This window comes from Bombina bombina, chromosome 3 (assembly GCF_027579735.1).
Source record: "Bombina bombina isolate aBomBom1 chromosome 3, aBomBom1.pri, whole genome shotgun sequence".
Taxonomy (NCBI): Eukaryota; Metazoa; Chordata; class Amphibia; order Anura; family Bombinatoridae; genus Bombina; species Bombina bombina.
In genome coordinates, this window is record NC_069501.1 from 91,691,133 (window position 1) to 91,708,915 (window position 17,783).

The window sequence follows — 17,783 nt, forward strand, 5'->3', positions numbered from 1 at the left end:
GTGTACTTTTTAGCACTTTAGTTAAGAGTTTTATGTTAGGCGTTAGCCCATAAAACTCTTAACTACTGACTTTTAAATGCGGTATCAGTCTTGACAGGAGAGGCTGTACCGTTCACTTTCTCCAAGACTCGTAATACCGGCGTTAGGCAAATCCAATTAAAAAGATAGGATACTCAATTGACGTAAGGGGATTTGCGGTATGCTCGAGTCGTGGAAAAAAAGTGAGAGGTACACCTCTCAACGCTGCTTTTTAAGGCTATCGCAAGACTCGTAATCTAGCCGTGTGAATCTGGCATGTGCAGGCAAAGTCATGTTTTTTCCATATTCAGTTTAAGGAAGTTTACTATGAAATCTCACAAGGAACTCTGTACTTAAAAATGTATTTCATCTTAATGTGTTCACAATGACTTGTCATGCCAGCTGCATTATATTAAATACATGGGAATTGTTCCTTTAGGTTTATTTTTGTATTTTAATAACTGGTTTTGCTTAATGATATCATCACTCATTGTTCTTAAGGACATGCCCATTTAATGGGCCGAGCCACCAGACCTGCTTATGTTATCTATCGATATGCAAATGCCAGTTGTTAGGTATTTAAATGCTAACTGTGTGTGGTGGGGTTCAAGAGCAAAGCCAGCTATTCCAGATGCAAAACTCTCTCTTTCTTTCACCCCACTGGGTATATATTGTTTACATAGCTTTTCTAAATAAAATACACAGTAATCATATGTTCAATGCAAGTGGCTGTTTCAACATGCAGCTACTTCAAATGACATAATAAAGATAAATAAGCTGTTTGCAAATGATTTAATACGCTCCAGCAGGTCAAATTAATTATTGGAAGGGGAGAAAATGATTTACTAAAATATATACCTAATTCTGTCCTGGAATTTATTTTACATTCATTTAAATATAAAGGTGTAACATATTATTTTACAACCTGTGATTGCACTATAGAGTACAGATCTGAATACAATCTGGTGTAGTTTGCATTACATTTGTTATAAAATAAATCATTCACAACTGTCATTAATATTGTTATATATTAGCAAAAGAAATTCATGTTTTCATTAGTTATCAGGTTTACTGACCCACTGTTTATGCTTTTGGCTAATTTTGTCTGGTGACTAAAGGGCATATTTAGCAAGCTCCGTATAGAGCTTGAAGCCCCTTGTTTCCGGCGAGCCTTCCTGCTTCATAACTTGTCTGCCTGCTCTGAGGTGGCGGACAGAAATCACCCCGATCGAATACGATCGGGTTGATTGACCCCCCTGCCGCAAATCTGCAGGGGGCGGCATTGCACCAGCAGTTCACAAGAACTGCTGGTGCAATGATAAATGTGTAGCGATGTGCATAGGACATGATACGTTACTTCGTATCATGTCCGCTCGCACATTGATAGATATGCCCCAAGCCTAAATTTAAAAAAAGCCAAACACATTAGAGAGTGATATCACTATAATTACCTATGGGTGGAATATTAAAATGTAATCCTTAATAGCTAGAAATTTGGGACCAACTGCTTGAGCACAAATAAATTGCACACGTTTAGTTAGCTGATGTCTTAAATAGAAATATAAAGACATCTTGTTTATTTGTGGTCCTCTAAGGCTGTTTGGATAAACCTAGTTAAAGGCTAGGTACCTAAAGATAGAATTAAATGCCACCGAGAAAATAGACAAAGCTTCTCTTTAATATACCTTGCAGTAGAAATAAAGTACTTAAAGGGACACTGAACCCATTTTTTTTTCTTTTGTGATTCAGATAGAGCATGCAATTTTAAGCAACTTTCTAATTTACTCCTGTTATCAAATTTTCTTCATTTTCTTGGTATCTTTATTTGAAAAGCAAGAATGTAAGTTTAGAGGCCAGCCCATTTTTTTAACAACCTGGGTTGTTCTTGCTGATTGGTGGATAGCAAGAGAAAAAAGAAAAATTGATAATAGGAGTAAATTAGAAAGTTGCTTAAAATTGCATGCTCTATCCGAATCACAAAAGAAAAATTTGGGTTCAGTGTCCCTTTAATAATTATACTGAGCTGTCAAACCTAAGTTCCATTCTTCTTCAGTTGGTCCAATAAAAGATTCTTTCACCTAAAACAAGTTTCTTATATATTCCTAAATTAAAATCATGCAACCCTACGTTTCAAACTTATTATAAGTGTCAGTTTACACTAAATAAGTCTTAAAACAAACCTTGTATAATAATAATGGGTTAGGTATAGTATATTCTGAAAATTGTCAATACATTGTACTCACTATTTTGTTATGCAGGATTTTTTAGGTTAGTTTTATTTAATCCTTTCATCTGGCTCAAAATAGGCAGTAACACTTTTTTAATAGTTCTTGTAGGGAATGACACTTAGAGACTGCAAAGTGATTAATACACTTTTTAATTGATTATAATGCATACATGCCATATTACAATAAAACAATGTGTTAGAAACTTAATAGCAGGTTTCAAGAATTAGACAGCAAGCTAATGCTTTGCTTTAAAGGGACATTCTACATCAAAGCATGTTGAGGTTACATAAGCCCCAAAATACTATTCTAAGCAACTTTGCAATATACAGTGGGTATTGAAAAGAATCACCTCCCTTGAAAATAATCACATTCTGTTGCTTTGCAGCCTGAAATAAAGACAGACACAGCTTTTGTTTATCCAGTTGTAATTACTCAGTGCAACTTATAACATCCAAGTGAAAGATATAACACCAACATGTCAGGCAAAAATAAAGACAATTCAAAAACAGAATCACTGAGATAGAAAAAGGATCACCCCTCCTAAAATTACTTGTAAACTCAATCAGGTGTAGCTAATTACCTTCTCAACGGCACACACAAAGCCATTTGACCTTAAGCTGCGATTAGCTGTGGGCAAGTTTGATTAGCTCAGCATGAAAAGAGCTTTCCTGGAGCATCACAATCCCTGGTAGTGCAACTGAAGCAAACAATCAACTATGGGTGGCAAGGCACTGTCAAAAGATCTCCGGGATAATGTTGCGCACAGGCACAAGTCAGGAGATGGATACAAGAAACTATCAAAGGCTTTATCAATTAATAGAAGCACAGTGAATTATATTATTAAGAAGTGGGAGGTATTTGGTACAACACAGACCCTCTCTGGATCAGGACGTCGCTCCAAACTGGATGAAAAAGCAAGGAGGAAACTGGTCAGAGAGGCTACCAAGTAGCCCACAGCAACTCTGAAGCAGTTACAGGAATTTATGACAAAGAGTGGTCATTGTGTGCATGTGACAACAATATCATAAATTCTCCACAAATGTGGCTTGTATGGGAGGGTTGCAAGAAAATAGCCACTCCTCAAGAAAGGCAACATGCAGTCATGACTGAGCTTTGCCATAACATACATAGGAGATTATGAGGCCACATGGAAAAAGGTGTTATAGTCAGATGAGACTAAAATTGAATTATTTGGCCTCAACACCAAACAATATGTCTAGAGGAAATCCAATACAGCTCACCATCCAAATAACAGCATACCTACAGTAAAGCATTGAAGTGGTAATATCCTGTTATGGGTGAGTTTATCCCCAGCAGGCACTGGAGCCCTTGTCAGCATAGAAGGAATAATGGATGGGGCAAAATACCATCAAATTCTTGAGGATAAATCTGCTGCCCTCTGCCAGGAAGTTGTCAATGGGAAGAAGGTTTACCTTCCAACATGACAATGACCCAAAGCACACAGCAAAATGACCACTCAGTGGTTGAAGGAGAAAAAGGTGAATGTCTTTGCATGGCCTAGTCAGAGCCCAGACTTAATCCCATTGAATATCTGTGACATGACTTGAAGATTGCACTCCACAAACAGTCACCATCAAATGTAATGGAAATGGAGCAGTTCTGCAAAGAAAAGTGGGCAAATGTTGCACAGTCTAGATGTGCAAAGTTAGTAGAGACTTATCCCAACAGACTAAAGGCTGCAATTAAAGCAAAACGTGGTTCAACAAAATACTGACACAAGGGGATGATCCTTTTTCCAACTCAGTAATTCTGTTTTTTATTTTCTTTATCTTTGCCTGACATGTTGGTGCTATGTATTTCACTTGGATGTTATATGTTGCACTGAGTAATTACAACTGGATAAACAAAAACTATGTCTGTCTTTATTTCAGGCTGCAAAGCAACAAAATGTGATAATTTTCAAGTGGGGTGATTCTTTTCAATACCCATTGTACAATGCATTGAACATTACCAAGTAGCCTTTTTGTAACAGCCCTGATACAGATCTCAGGAGCATATGAAGCCATTGTTTGGTGCACAAGCTCCATGCCTGCATTCAAAAGAAAAACAAGAACAGGCATGATAAATATGCACCAATCAGAGGGTGACAAGCTCTAAGTTTAAAATATATAAAGTTGCTGAGAAAAGTATGCTGGACTATATATGCCCCTAGCATAATTCACATTAGAATGTTCCTTTAATATAATTAGTTTAAACAATGCTCTCTACGTGCCAGTGTCCATGTACCTGACAAAGTAGAATCACTGCTATATACTTTTATATAAACTGATTACTCTTCTCCATCTGACAAACATGCTCTTTGCATTAAGCAGCCATTCACTAACTCTCTTCTCAGGTACGTTTTACAATCTGCTGTGCCTAAAATAATCTCTTTGTGATGGGTACAATTCTCAGAACTTCATTTTCCAGTCTGGTTTTATTGAGTATTTGTAACTGTATGACTACTCATTCCTGCAGCTTGCTACAAAAATTAGACCCCTGAAAACCTTTAAACTAATATCTTAAAGGGATACTAAACCAAATTTTCTTTTCTTTGATGATAGAGCATGCCATTTTAGGCAACTTTCTCATTTACTCCTATTATCAATTTTTCTTGGTTCTCTTCGTATCTTTATTTGAAAAAGCAGGACTGAAGACTCAACAACAGGACCATTTTAGGTCTAGCACCTGGTTAGTGCTTGCTGATTGGTGGCTAAATGAAGCCACCAATCAGCAAGCGCTATCCATGGTGGTGATCCAAAAATGGTCCGGCTCCTAAGCTTTCATTCCTGCTTTTTTAAATAAAAACACCAAGAGAACCAAGAAAAATTGATAATAGGAGTAAATTAGAAAGTTGCTTAAAATTGCATTCTCTATCCGACTCATAAAAAAAATGTGGGTTTAGTATCCCTTTAAGCTTGTAAAGCACTAAGTTGTAGGATGGTTATGGGTTACACAGAGACCTCTAAGGGAGCAAGTCAAAGTATGCAAAACAAGGAGAAACTGCTAAATATTGGAAATGTTACTAACAGCATCCCTGTCTATCCCCTAAAATATCCTGCCATTACCTATGACTATGAAATGTGTGATCCTGATTATTTTCATGAAAAATGTCATCCTGACTTTGATCATGAGATATGTCATCCTGGCTGTGATCTTGAGATATGTCATCTTGACTATGATCATGAGATATGTCATCCTGACTATGATCATGAGATATGTAAACCTGACTATTTTCATTAGATATGCCATCCTGGCTATTTTCATGAGATATGTCATCCTAGCTATGATCATGAGATATGTAATCCTGACTATTTTCATGAAATATGCATACATAGAGTGAAGAGCTCTACCAGGAATGAACAACAGCTCAGTAGCGTGTTCTATGGCAAGTTACCACCTAGGAGGAGCCTCTGTTAGCCCATTTGTGCTTTTCACAGAGGAAAACTTTCAAAAGTATATCAGTCTGATCCCGCCAAGTAAGGTCAGTACAGTCCCGAAATACCAGCCAATTTGACTTTGAACAAGAAACATAACAACACCAGGTGGACTCCTTGCTCGGTGTGCTTAGAGGAATATGGCTACATCTCACTGACAAGGCCCAATGAAGGCCGAAATGATCATCTGGGGTTGCTGTGTTCCTTCTTCAGAGAGGAATTGCCTGGTATTTTGGGATATACCACAGGAAAGTTCTACTCTGTTAAAAGCATTGCTGGGCTAAAAAGAAGCTGCATCCAGGTGGTAAATCACCATAGAACAGACTAACGATGTTATTGAGCTAGTTGTTCTCCATGTTAGTGTGCTTCTCTCTGTGTATATTAAATCTCCCTATGGGAAAAAAGTGCAATCAGACATGGACTCCTTGCTCAGGAGGATTTTTTTTACCTTAATTCCGATTGGCTGATAGAATTCTATCAGCCAATCGGAATCTAAGGGACGCCATCTTGGATGACATCCCTTAAAGGAACCGTCATTCAGTAAGAAGACTCCGGATGAAGAGGATGCTCCGCGTCGGATGTCTTGAAGATGGACCTGCTCCGCGTCGGATGGATGAAGATAGAAGATGCCGTCTGGATGAAGACTTCTGCCCGTCTGGAGGACCACTTCTCCCGGCTTGGATGACTACTTCTCCCGGCTTCGTTGAGGACTTCGGCCCAGTTGGATGAAGACTTCTGGACTTGAGGATGGATGTCCAGTCTTCAGAACAGAAAGTCGATCTTCAGGGGGCTAGTGTTAGTTTTTTTAAGGGTGTATTGGGTGGGTTTTATTTTTTAGATTAGGGTTTGGGCCGCAAAAGAGCTAACTGCCCTTTTAAGTGCAATGCCCATCCAAATGCCCTTTTCAGGGCAATGAGGAGCTTAGATTATTTTAGATAGTATTTTATTTGGGGGTTGGTTGTGTGGGTGGTGGGTTTTACTGTTGGGGGGTGTTTGTATTTCTTTTTTACAGGTAAAAGCTGATTACTTTGGGGAGGCCCTTTTAAGGGCTATTGATAGTTTAGTTTAGGCTAGGGTTTTTTATTTTTGGGGGGCTTTTTTTTATTTTGATAGGGCTCTTAGATTAGGTGTAATTAGTTTAAAGATCTGGAATTTGTTTTTTATTTTCTGTAATTTAGTGTTTGTTTGTTTTTTGTGATTTAGCTAATTTAATTTAATTTATTTAATTGTTTTTAATTTAGTTAATTTATTTAATTGTAGGGTAGTGTTAGGTGTTAGTGTAATATAGGTTAGGTTTTATTTTACAGGTAAATTTGTCTTTATTTTAGCTAGGTAGTTATTAAATAGTTAATAACTATTTAGTAACTATTCTATCTAGTTAAAATAAATACAAACTTGCCTGTAAAATAAAAATAAACCCTAAGATAGATACAATGTAATTATTAGTTATATTGTAGCTATTTTAGGGTTTATTTTATTGGTAAGTATTTAGTTTTAAATAGGAATTATTTAGTTAATGATAGGAATTTTATTTAGATTTATTTAAATTATATTTAAGTTAGGGGGTGTTAGGGTTAGACTTAGGTTTAGGGGTTAATACATTTAGTATTGTGGCAGCGACGTAGGGTGTGGCAGATTAGGGGTAAATAAATGTAGGTAGGTGGCGGCGATGTTAGGGACGGCAGATTAGGGGTTAATAATTTTAAACTAATGTTTGCGAGGCGGGAGTGGGGCAGTTTAGGGGTTAATATGTTTATTATAGTGGTGGCGATGTCCGGAGCAGTAGATTAGGGGTTAATAAGTGTAGGTAGGTGGCGACAATGTCGGGGGCGGCAGATTAGGGGTTAATAAAAATAATGTAGATTTTGGGGGCAGCAGATTAGGAGTTAATAAGTATAATGTAGGTGGCGGCGATGTCCGGAGCGGCAGATTAGGGGTTAATAAGTATAATGTAGGTGTTGGCAATGTCGGGGGCGGCAGATTAGGGGTTAATAAGTATAACATTAGGGGTGTTTAGACTCGGGGTTCATGTTAGGTTGTTAGGTGTATACATAAATTTTATTTCCCCATAGGAATCAATGGGGCTGCATTACTGAGCTTTACGCTGCTTTTTGGCAGGTGTTAGACTTTTTCTCAGTCGGCTCTCCCTGTTGATTCCTTTGGGGAAATTGGGCACGAGCACGTACGACCAGCTCACCGCTGATTTAAGCAGCGCTGGTATTGAAGTGAAGTGTGGAGCAAAATTGTTCTCTACGCTCACTTTTTGTCTTTTAACGCCGGGTTTGTAAAAACCTGTAATACCAGCGCTGTAGGGAAGTGAGCGGTGAGAGAAAACTGCTCGTTAGCACCGCATAGCCTCTAACGCAAAACTCGTAATCTAGCCGATATTGTTTAAAAGAACACTGTCTAACTATTTATTAAACATTTACTCTTTCTATATATACAGTATCTCACAAATGTGAGTACACCTCTCACATTTTTGTAAGTATTGTATTATATCTTTTCATGTGACAACACTGAAGAAATGACACTTTGCTACAATGTAAAGTAGTGAGTGTAAATTTGCTGTCCCCTCAAAATAACTCAACACACAGCCATTAATGTCTAAACCGTTGGCAGCAAAAGTGAGTACCACCCTTAAGTGGAAATGTCCAAATTGGGCCCAAAGTTTTAATATTTGGTGTGGCCACCATTATATTCCAGCACTGCTGCCCAATTTGGACATTTCCACTTAAGGGTGTACTCACTTTTGTTGCCAATGGTTTAGACATTAAAGGCTGTGTGTTGAGTTATTTTGAGGGGACATAAAATTTACACTCTTATACAGGCTGTACACTCACTACTTTACATTGTAGCAAAGTATCATTTCTTCAGTGTTGTCACATGAAAAGATATAATAAAATATTTTCAAAAATGTTAGGGGTGTACTCACTTTTGTGAGATACTGTATCTTCCATTATTTTACAATTAACACATATGCAGCCGACAAGTGGGCATAGCTTGTCAATTAATCTCAGTTTCAATTGGCTACAGTACCAGATAACTACTAATTAAAATAAATATATGTGTTCTGTGTTAATGATGTCATTAAGCTCCTACTATAACGTATCCCCTTCCTAGGTTGTGTTCAAATAAGTAGCAATAAAAATATATAACAAGGGATGTTGTATACAATATAAAAACATATCAAATTTTATCGACCAATCAAACTCTGTTACTTGGTGTTAACATTTACCCCGCAATATTGCTCCTCATTAAATATCTGTGGAGGAAGGGGAATTCCATTTTTCGGCTTCATTTCCCCAGGAACATTGTCTCTCATCCACTGTCGATTATCATCATTACATGCAATATCTTTTTCTTCAAAGTCAATTCTGTTGGCCTCCAAAAATCCAACCACTTCCTGTTGCTTCTTTTTGATCTGTTTGTGAAGCAACCAAATAAAAACAATGATTTTAGAATAGTCTTCATATTATTATTCTAAGTTCTTATCTTAAAATACATGGAAGAAACAGTTGGAATATCAAATTTTGGGTACCTTTAACTCAATATTTAATTTTTTGGTGAAATGATTGATTAAGGAAAATAAAACAACATTGCAATATACATTAGTTATTTATTTTGCCATTTTTTTAAAAAAAACACATCCATATATTATTTTAGTTCCATTCCATCCATCATACTTACTGTATAATTGCTTTTTATAAATATATTCAAGGCATATATACAGAGATGGCAGAAGCTCTGTTTATAACAAGAAAATTGTTTGTGACAAGAGGTCGCTATTTAAGAAACGTTTTGTCACTGTAAGAGCAATAAAAGTGTGGAACTCATTACCTGAGGAGGTAGTAAATGCCAATACCTTAGATACATTTAAAAATGGTTTGGTTACATTTCTGTCTAGAAACAGAAATCATGGATATGATTCCTTGTGTTAAATGGGTCACCTTTTAATGGAATAAATTTAAGCTCAACTGGAGCATTTTTGTAAGTATATTAAGATTTGTAAAGGTGTGCAGAACAACAAAATGCATATTTCAGCAATTAAACATGTTTCAAAAAGATTGAAAATGGTCATTTTGTTATGTAAGTAAGAGGAAATAACATTCTTAGATGTTCTTTACTAATATAATGGAGATTATTTTTTTTAAATGTATTTCTTTATTTATTTTTTTCCTCTTCTCTACACAATACAATCTCCTAACTAACAATATTAAGTGTTGGCAGTCTTTTGATCTGCAGTCTGTGTTAATATAATTGGGGGCCCGCTTGGCTGTCTGCGGCCGGGGCAGTGAGGGGGGACCCATAACTAGTATATTTCCTGTAACTAGAGACAGCATATATTGAAGGGTTGTTGTTTTTTTAAGAGTAGACTAACATATATTCCCTAAATATACACATTCAATATGCTCCAAACAAGAAGCTAGCAATAGATTTGTTTTGGCTTACAGACTTCTATGGGATGCTGAGCATCTAATATGTATATCATTATTATTATTATTATTATTATTATTATCAGGTATTTGTAGAGCGCCAACTGATATATCATATATCATAAATGTAATGATAATTGTAAGCAACAGAATATATGTTCACACATTACAGTTTAATTAGTCAGCCTCAAGTTATTGACAACTCAAAGTTGGGATGTGTGTTTGATTACCTTTGTTGATATGAATTTGTCAAATTGTTATATATATTTGCCACTACTCAACTCCAGTTTATATCGTAATTGCCCCCATGCATAGCAAACTATTAATTACATAGCCTCATGTTAATTCTCCTTTTTTCTCTCCTATATTACTAGGATCCTCTCTTTGGTTTAACATATAATCTGCTTTGCCAATTGTAACAATATATATATTTCTTATTATTATGCATGTATTATTCTAAGTCTTTACTATTATTTTCAAGGACCATAAGTGACCCCTAGACCTGCTCTAACTCCTCCATTACTTTGAGTTGAATATATTATCTTAGGTCCAAGAACGACCTCTTGATTCATAGGAGGGAAACAAATATTTACTCTTTTTCTTAAAATATCCTCTTAACTGGATAATTCACATGTTTCATGGGGTCTAAAAGTGTCCCCTCATAGAAGTTGGAGGATTAAAATAGAGGCTCTCACTTTATTTTGCCGAGCTCAACATGTTGTTTGGTTTAATGTTGCACTACTGTCAGGAATGGTACCTGTACCTTTAACTCAATTTTATTTATTCTTGCTCCTCCCCCTTCCACCTGCCGATTAATCTGTTTAGACTACCTGAATCTCATGTGAGAGGACGCTATTCTGAACCTCTTGGCTACTTCCATGCTTGTTAATCTTTAACACTGACTTTATTTCTCCAACTTGCATAAAGTTTCCCACATAAGTTACGCTTACTCTGTTAAGCAAGTTGTGAACACTTCGAATCCAATCATCTGTGCGGTTTAACCGCTAACTAAAGTATTTCCTACTGAGGCTTGCTCCCTTAACAAAGACTCACCGGCTTTTCGACTCCACTGCAGAGGGATTACAAATACTGTTCGCGGGTCATACCCGCTCACAACTAATTCCGTCTCAACTCTAGTACCGGGCAGCCTGCCAGCAAGCGTTCTCTGTGATAGGACTCCAGCGACACACCTCCGTTCCGCCTTCCACTTACTGCACGATAGTCCCGGCTCACGAAGGGCTTACGCTGACTCCCTGTCAGCTGTTTCTGAGAACTGCACACAGGCTGAACAGAAGCGCTGCAGCTGCAGCACAGACACGTCTCCTATTACTAAGGTACCCATTCTATTTCTATGACAAACTGTATCTTACCATAACTGGTACAATAGAACTGTAAGGTATCCAATTAAACTCTCACACCTTAAAGTGACAGTCTGCAGTTGAGATCCTACTACAATAAGGGTTACAGCACCCTGACATATTAATCGGCCCACTATGGATCCAGCAGACTTACCTACGGTCGTATACAATTTATCTCAGCAGGTTGAGCAACTCTCTCAAGGAATGAGGGAGCTACAATTACAAAATGATAGGCTCAGAGCTGCCGTTAGGGATAACATCCCAGAACCCCAGGTCTGTCTACCTGAACGGTTTGCAGGAGACAGAAAGCTATTCAGGCAGTTCAAGAACGCCTGCTATTTACTGTTCCAGATGAAGCCTAGGACATACAGTACAGAAAGACTCAAGGTCATGTCTGTTATTTCCTTCCTCTCTGGAGAACCTAGGGTATGGGCGGATACCTTCCTAGAGAACGAAGACCCTATCTTGGGTTCACTCACTGATTTTTTCTCTGCAATGAGCACCCTTTATGAGGATACCAAAAAACAGCTGACAGCTGAGGCAAAGATGCGATCACTCAGACAGGGTAGACGTCCTGTAGAGGAGTATTTATCTGAGTTCAAACTCTATACCAAGGATTCAGAGTGGAGTGAGATCGCTCTTCGTAACCAATACCGCCTAGGACTCTCAGACAGCCTCAAAGATGAACTAGCCCGTACCGAATTACCAAGAGGCCTAGAGGATCTCATGACACTCAGTATTCAGATAGATAGGAGACTCCGCGAGAGAAGATCCGAACGACAGCAGACAGATGGTACCCAAAGGTACTACCCAGCACCCCAACCCAAGGATACTTCCACACCTATGGAGATTGGGTTTACCAAAGGACCTCTCACGCTCGAAGAAAGGCACAGAAGACAACAGAAGAATCTCTGTATGTACTGTGCATCTCCAACTCATCTCGTAAAAGAATGCCCACTACTACAGCGTCAGAAAAGAAGTAAGCCAAAGATTGTGTATAACTGCATGACAAATAAGATCCTGAATGCAGCTTACTGTACCATGTCTCTCTCTTTACAGTGGGATCAGCAAGTGCTACAAGCTGAAGCAATTGTCGACTCAGGAGCTTACTCCAATTTTCTTGACTTAACACTTGTAAATAACAATAAAATACCACTAATTCTGAAAGCAAACCCAGTTTCTATTTGTGTTATTGATGGTACATATGTTTCTTCTGGTCCTGTAACCCATCACACCATTCCTCTTAAGGTCACTATGGGTGATGGTCATATCGAATACATCACTTTCGACGTCATTCCTTCACCACTATATTCTGTGGTATTGGGTCTCTCATGGTTGCAAAAACACCATCCCACCATATCCTGGCAAACACTTCAAGTTGACTTAAATTCGACGTACTGCCGTAACACCTGTTACCCACATCAACAACTCCTCCACATCTCACAAGGTACCATACCCCATGAATACGCTGAGTATATGGACGTATTTAATAAGAAACAAGCAGAACACCTACCACCCCACCGTATATACGATTGTCCTATCGATCTACTACCCGGATCTACCATACCCTATGGGCACATATACCCACTATCTCAACCTGAATTGGAACACCTTAAGGAATACCTTGATGAGAACCTAAAAAAAGGATTCATCAGACCCTCTACCTCTCCTGCTGGAGCAGGTATGTTCTTTGTCAGGAATAAGGATAAGTCTCTAAGGCCCATAATCGATTATAGAGAATTGAACAGAAGGACCAAGAAGAATAGATATCCACTTCCACTTATACCTGAACTTGTTGAGCGGTTAAGTAAAGCAACTATTTACACGAAACTGGACCTCAGGGGCGCCTACAATCTTGTACGGATCAGGGAGGGCGATGAATGGCTCACCGCATTTAGGACCCGCTATGGGCTTTATGAGTATACGGTGATGCCGTTCGGGCTCTGCAACGCCCCGGCCACGTTCCAATATTTCATTAATGATATTTTCAGGGATTTATTGGACGTGTGCCTTGTCATTTACCTCGATGACATCCTGATCTACTCTGATAACCTGCAAGACCACAAGAAGCATGTAAGGTGGGTCCTAGAACGCCTTAGAACACATCGACTATATGCCAAGCTGGAAAAATGTACCTTTCATACTCATGAAATCACCTTTCTAGGCTACAAGATTTCCTCATCCGGAGTACAAATGGAGGAGGGGAAAATAGAAGCTGTACAAAATTGGCCTATACCCACTTCCAAAAAAGATGTACAAAGGTTTTTAGGATTCGCCAACTTCTATAGGAAGTTCATTAAAGGGTTCTCCAATATAGCCAGACCACTCAGTGCCCTCACAGGCTCTCACACACCTTTCCGATGGCACCCAGAAGCTCAAACGGCTTTTGACAACCTTAAGAAATCATTCACATCCGCTCCCATTCTACAATTTCCAGACACTGGTCTACAGTTCATCTTGGAGGTGGATGCCTCAGATTATGCCCTAGGTGCCATACTGTCCCAAAGAAAATCCCCCACAGATCCCATACACCCTGTTGCATTTTATTCAAGACTCATGACTCCTCCTGAACGTAACTATCCCATTGGGGAGAAAGAGCTTCTTGTTATAAAGGCATCCCTGGAACACTGGAGACACCTACTCGAGGGAGCTTCTTTCCCGATTCTTATATATACAGATCACCGTAATCTTGAATATCTCCAATCAAGTAAAGCCCTGTCGGCACGTCAGGTACGTTGGAGTCTGTTCTTCACAAGATTCCAATTCCACATCACATACCGACCTGGAGCTAAAAACGGTAAGGCTGATTCTTTGTCCAGACAGTTTCCTCGTCCAACCCAACCATCAACTGTCCAACCCATACTCGCACCCAATCAATTCATTGGAGTAGTAAGGAATTCCACCTTAACCTTAAAGTCACATCAAGAAAAAGATACCTCTCTTCCAGCTTTGGACCAACAAATAGACTCCAGGGGTATAGCTCATGTACATGGAAGGATTTACATACCCCCTACTTTAAGAGATGACATACTCCGTGACCATCATGATTCCCCTCTGGCAGGACATCCAGGGATCACTAAGACGACCGAACTTGTCAAGAGGAACTATTGGTGGCCTAACATCCAACATTCTGTTGACCAGTTTATCAAGAGTTGTCATGTATGTGCTGTATCGAAAACGGAAAAGGCTAAACCGTATGGCTTGTTAAAACCTTCTCCTATTCCAGACAGACCCTGGCATACAGTAGGAATGGACTTCATAGTCGATTTACCAGCATCAAACCAGTCGACTACGATCATGGTAGTTGTGGACGTACTAACCAAAATGGCACACTTTATCCCTTACAAAAAACTACCAACCGCTGCAGAAACCTCCAAGTTATTTCTTTCACATATAGTCCGAATACATGGCTTACCATCCGTTATAATATCCGATAGAGGATCCCAATTCACTTCAAAGTTCTGGAAACAATTGTGTAAGGTTCTCGATATAAACCATCGCTACAGCACCGCGTTCCATCCCCAAACCAACGGACAGACGGAACGCGTCAATCAGTGGATTGAACAATACATTAGATGCTATTGTTCCCATCAACAGGATGAGTGGATGACCAACTTGCCTATGGCGGAATTCGCCTATAATAACACACTAAACAGCTCTACTAAGAGTACTCCGTTCTACGCCAACTACGGATATCATCCAACCTTCCATCTTCATCCCCATCTCAACACTACCTCACCTGTAGTAGATGACACGACTAACTCACTTCTTGAAGTGTTCACCTTCCTCAAGGAGAACGTTCATGCAGCCCAGCAGCGGCAAAAATTTCACTTTGATAAGAAGAGACGCCCACCACCCAACTATCAAGTGGGTGATCTAGTTTGGTTGTCCACTCGCCACTTGAAGCTTAAAACTCCTACTCGGAAATTTTCCCATCTCTTCATTGGTCCCTACAAAGTCATCAAAGTCGTTAATGAAAACGCTGTGACCCTCATGCTACCAACGGAACTCCCTGTTCATCCCACATTCCATGTTTCTTTGTTGAAACCTTATGTACCCACTCGGCAACAGGCTGTTTCTTCCGATAACCCACCTGTCTTACAGGAGGAGACTGTTTATGAAGTTTCTGACATACTCGATTCCAGACTCTCCCGAGGGGTGTTGCAATACCTGGTTCATTGGAAGGGCTACTCTCATGATGAGGATTCTTGGGAACCCTCATCCAACATCAACGCCTCACGTTTGATTGGCCGTTTCCATAGACTCCATCCGGATAAACCTGCTGTAACTGCTGCGGTGCAGCACCTTTGACGGGGGGACCTGTCAGGAATGGTACCTGTACCTTTAACTCAATTTTATTTATTCTTGCTCCTCCCCCTTCCACCTGCCGATTAATCTGTTTAGACTACCTGAATCTCATGTGAGAGGACGCTATTCTGAACCTCTTGGCTACTTCCATGCTTGTTAATCTTTAACACTGACTTTATTTCTCCAACTTGCATAAAGTTTCCCACATAAGTTACGCTTACTCTGTTAAGCAAGTTGTGAACACTTCGAATCCAATCATCTGTGCGGTTTAACCGCTAACTAAAGTATTTCCTACTGAGGCTTGCTCCCTTAACAAAGACTCACCGGCTTTTCGACTCCACTGCAGAGGGATTACAAATACTGTTCGCGGGTCATACCCGCTCACAACTAATTCCGTCTCAACTCTAGTACCGGGCAGCCTGCCAGCAAGCGTTCTCTGTGATAGGACTCCAGCGACACACCTCCGTTCCGCCTTCCACTTACTGCACGATAGTCCCGGCTCACGAAGGGCTTACGCTGACTCCCTGTCAGCTGTTTCTGAGAACTGCACACAGGCTGAACAGAAGCGCTGCAGCTGCAGCACAGACACGTCTCCTATTACTAAGGTACCCATTCTATTTCTATGACAAACTGTATCTTACCATAACTGGTACAATAGAACTGTAAGGTATCCAATTAAACTCTCACACCTTAAAGTGACAGTCTGCAGTTGAGATCCTACTACAATAAGGGTTACAGCACCCTGACAACTACTTAGTATGTGAAACTTATTTATACCATGATGACTTAATCTACTTCTTTTTTCTTTATAGCTATATAGATAGTAATAATATGTGATTAATGCTCTGATCTGAGTTTGAACTATTGTATGCTTTTTGCCTCAATAAAAAATTATAAAAAAAAAAGAGAGAGAATGGTCAATTTATTAGTCTCTTTTGCAATGGCCAATCAGAAGCCTTGTCTAAGGTAAAATCTGAGGCTTACTGTAGCATTGCCCTATACACAAACAATCTCATGATAACATCAGGATACACTCAGATCTCAGTCCCTCAGTGGCAGCGTGGAAGTACAATTTGCCAAGGTTTATTAATGATTTACCAATATTTTAGCTTAACTAGACATTTTATAGGGGATTTAGGTTTATGATTAATGCCCCTCTAATAACCACTGTTTAAGTAGTAGATTAGATTTTAACAAGCACAATATTGTATATGTTATACTCAAAAACAAACACAAGGTGGTGCTATAACACATTTAAATAAGTTTATAAAATAAGTATACTAGAGCAGTTTCTAACCACTCTACGTTTTGAGGAATTGACACACTTATTGCAACTCTATACCACTGCCCCTCCTGAAGCTTTTTCTACCTTGTTATTAATAGTGAAGAGGAACACTAATCCAGACTGGCAATATGTGCTAATAATGCTAATGAATAAACCCCCATTTAGAACCAAACTTGTACTAATATTCTTTATTTTAAAAAAAAGCTTAAAGTGAATGTAAATTTTGATGAACCAGTGCCCGGTTTTTAATAATCCTATTAAAAACAGGGGAACTTTCATTCATCAAACTTTACATTTCACTGGTTTTGTTAAAATAATTACCTTTTCTTTGTGAAAGGATTTTTAAAAACCAGGCACTCATTCCGCAAACTTTACATCCACTTTAACGTCTGATCAGCTTGAGTAGTTTAGTGACTGAGTCCTGTGACTAATAATGAAATGGTTGTGAGTTTGAATCCTATTTAAAGGGATATAAAGTTCTAAATTAAAATGTGCATGGGTACATTTACATTTGTAAATAAATCATTTTTCCAATATACTTCCATAGCAAAAATGCTCCTAGTAAAAGTTAGTACTGGTTTTCCCATAACATACACACATATGCTGTAAGTCTTTACTGTCACAATGATTGCCAGCTTTTTGAGCAGACATGGTTTTGAATCCTGATGCTCTAGTCATACATAGCATATGTGTGTATGCCACACAAACAGTACTAA

The 17,783-nt window shown here is 38.9% G+C and overlaps 1 protein-coding gene across 2 annotated transcripts in view; it reads right to left on the bottom strand.

Moving 5' to 3' along the window:
• The window catches only part of SH3BGR (SH3 domain binding glutamate rich protein), a 160,199-nt gene that overhangs the window by 124,367 nt on the left and 18,049 nt on the right, over positions 1-17,783 (bottom strand). For both annotated transcript variants that reach the window (XM_053705919.1, XM_053705918.1), the window contains exon 2: positions 8,919-9,104. In XM_053705919.1, coding sequence (XP_053561894.1) covers positions 8,919-9,104 — 186 coding nt within the window. The remainder of the gene's footprint in view (positions 1-8,918; positions 9,105-17,783) is intronic.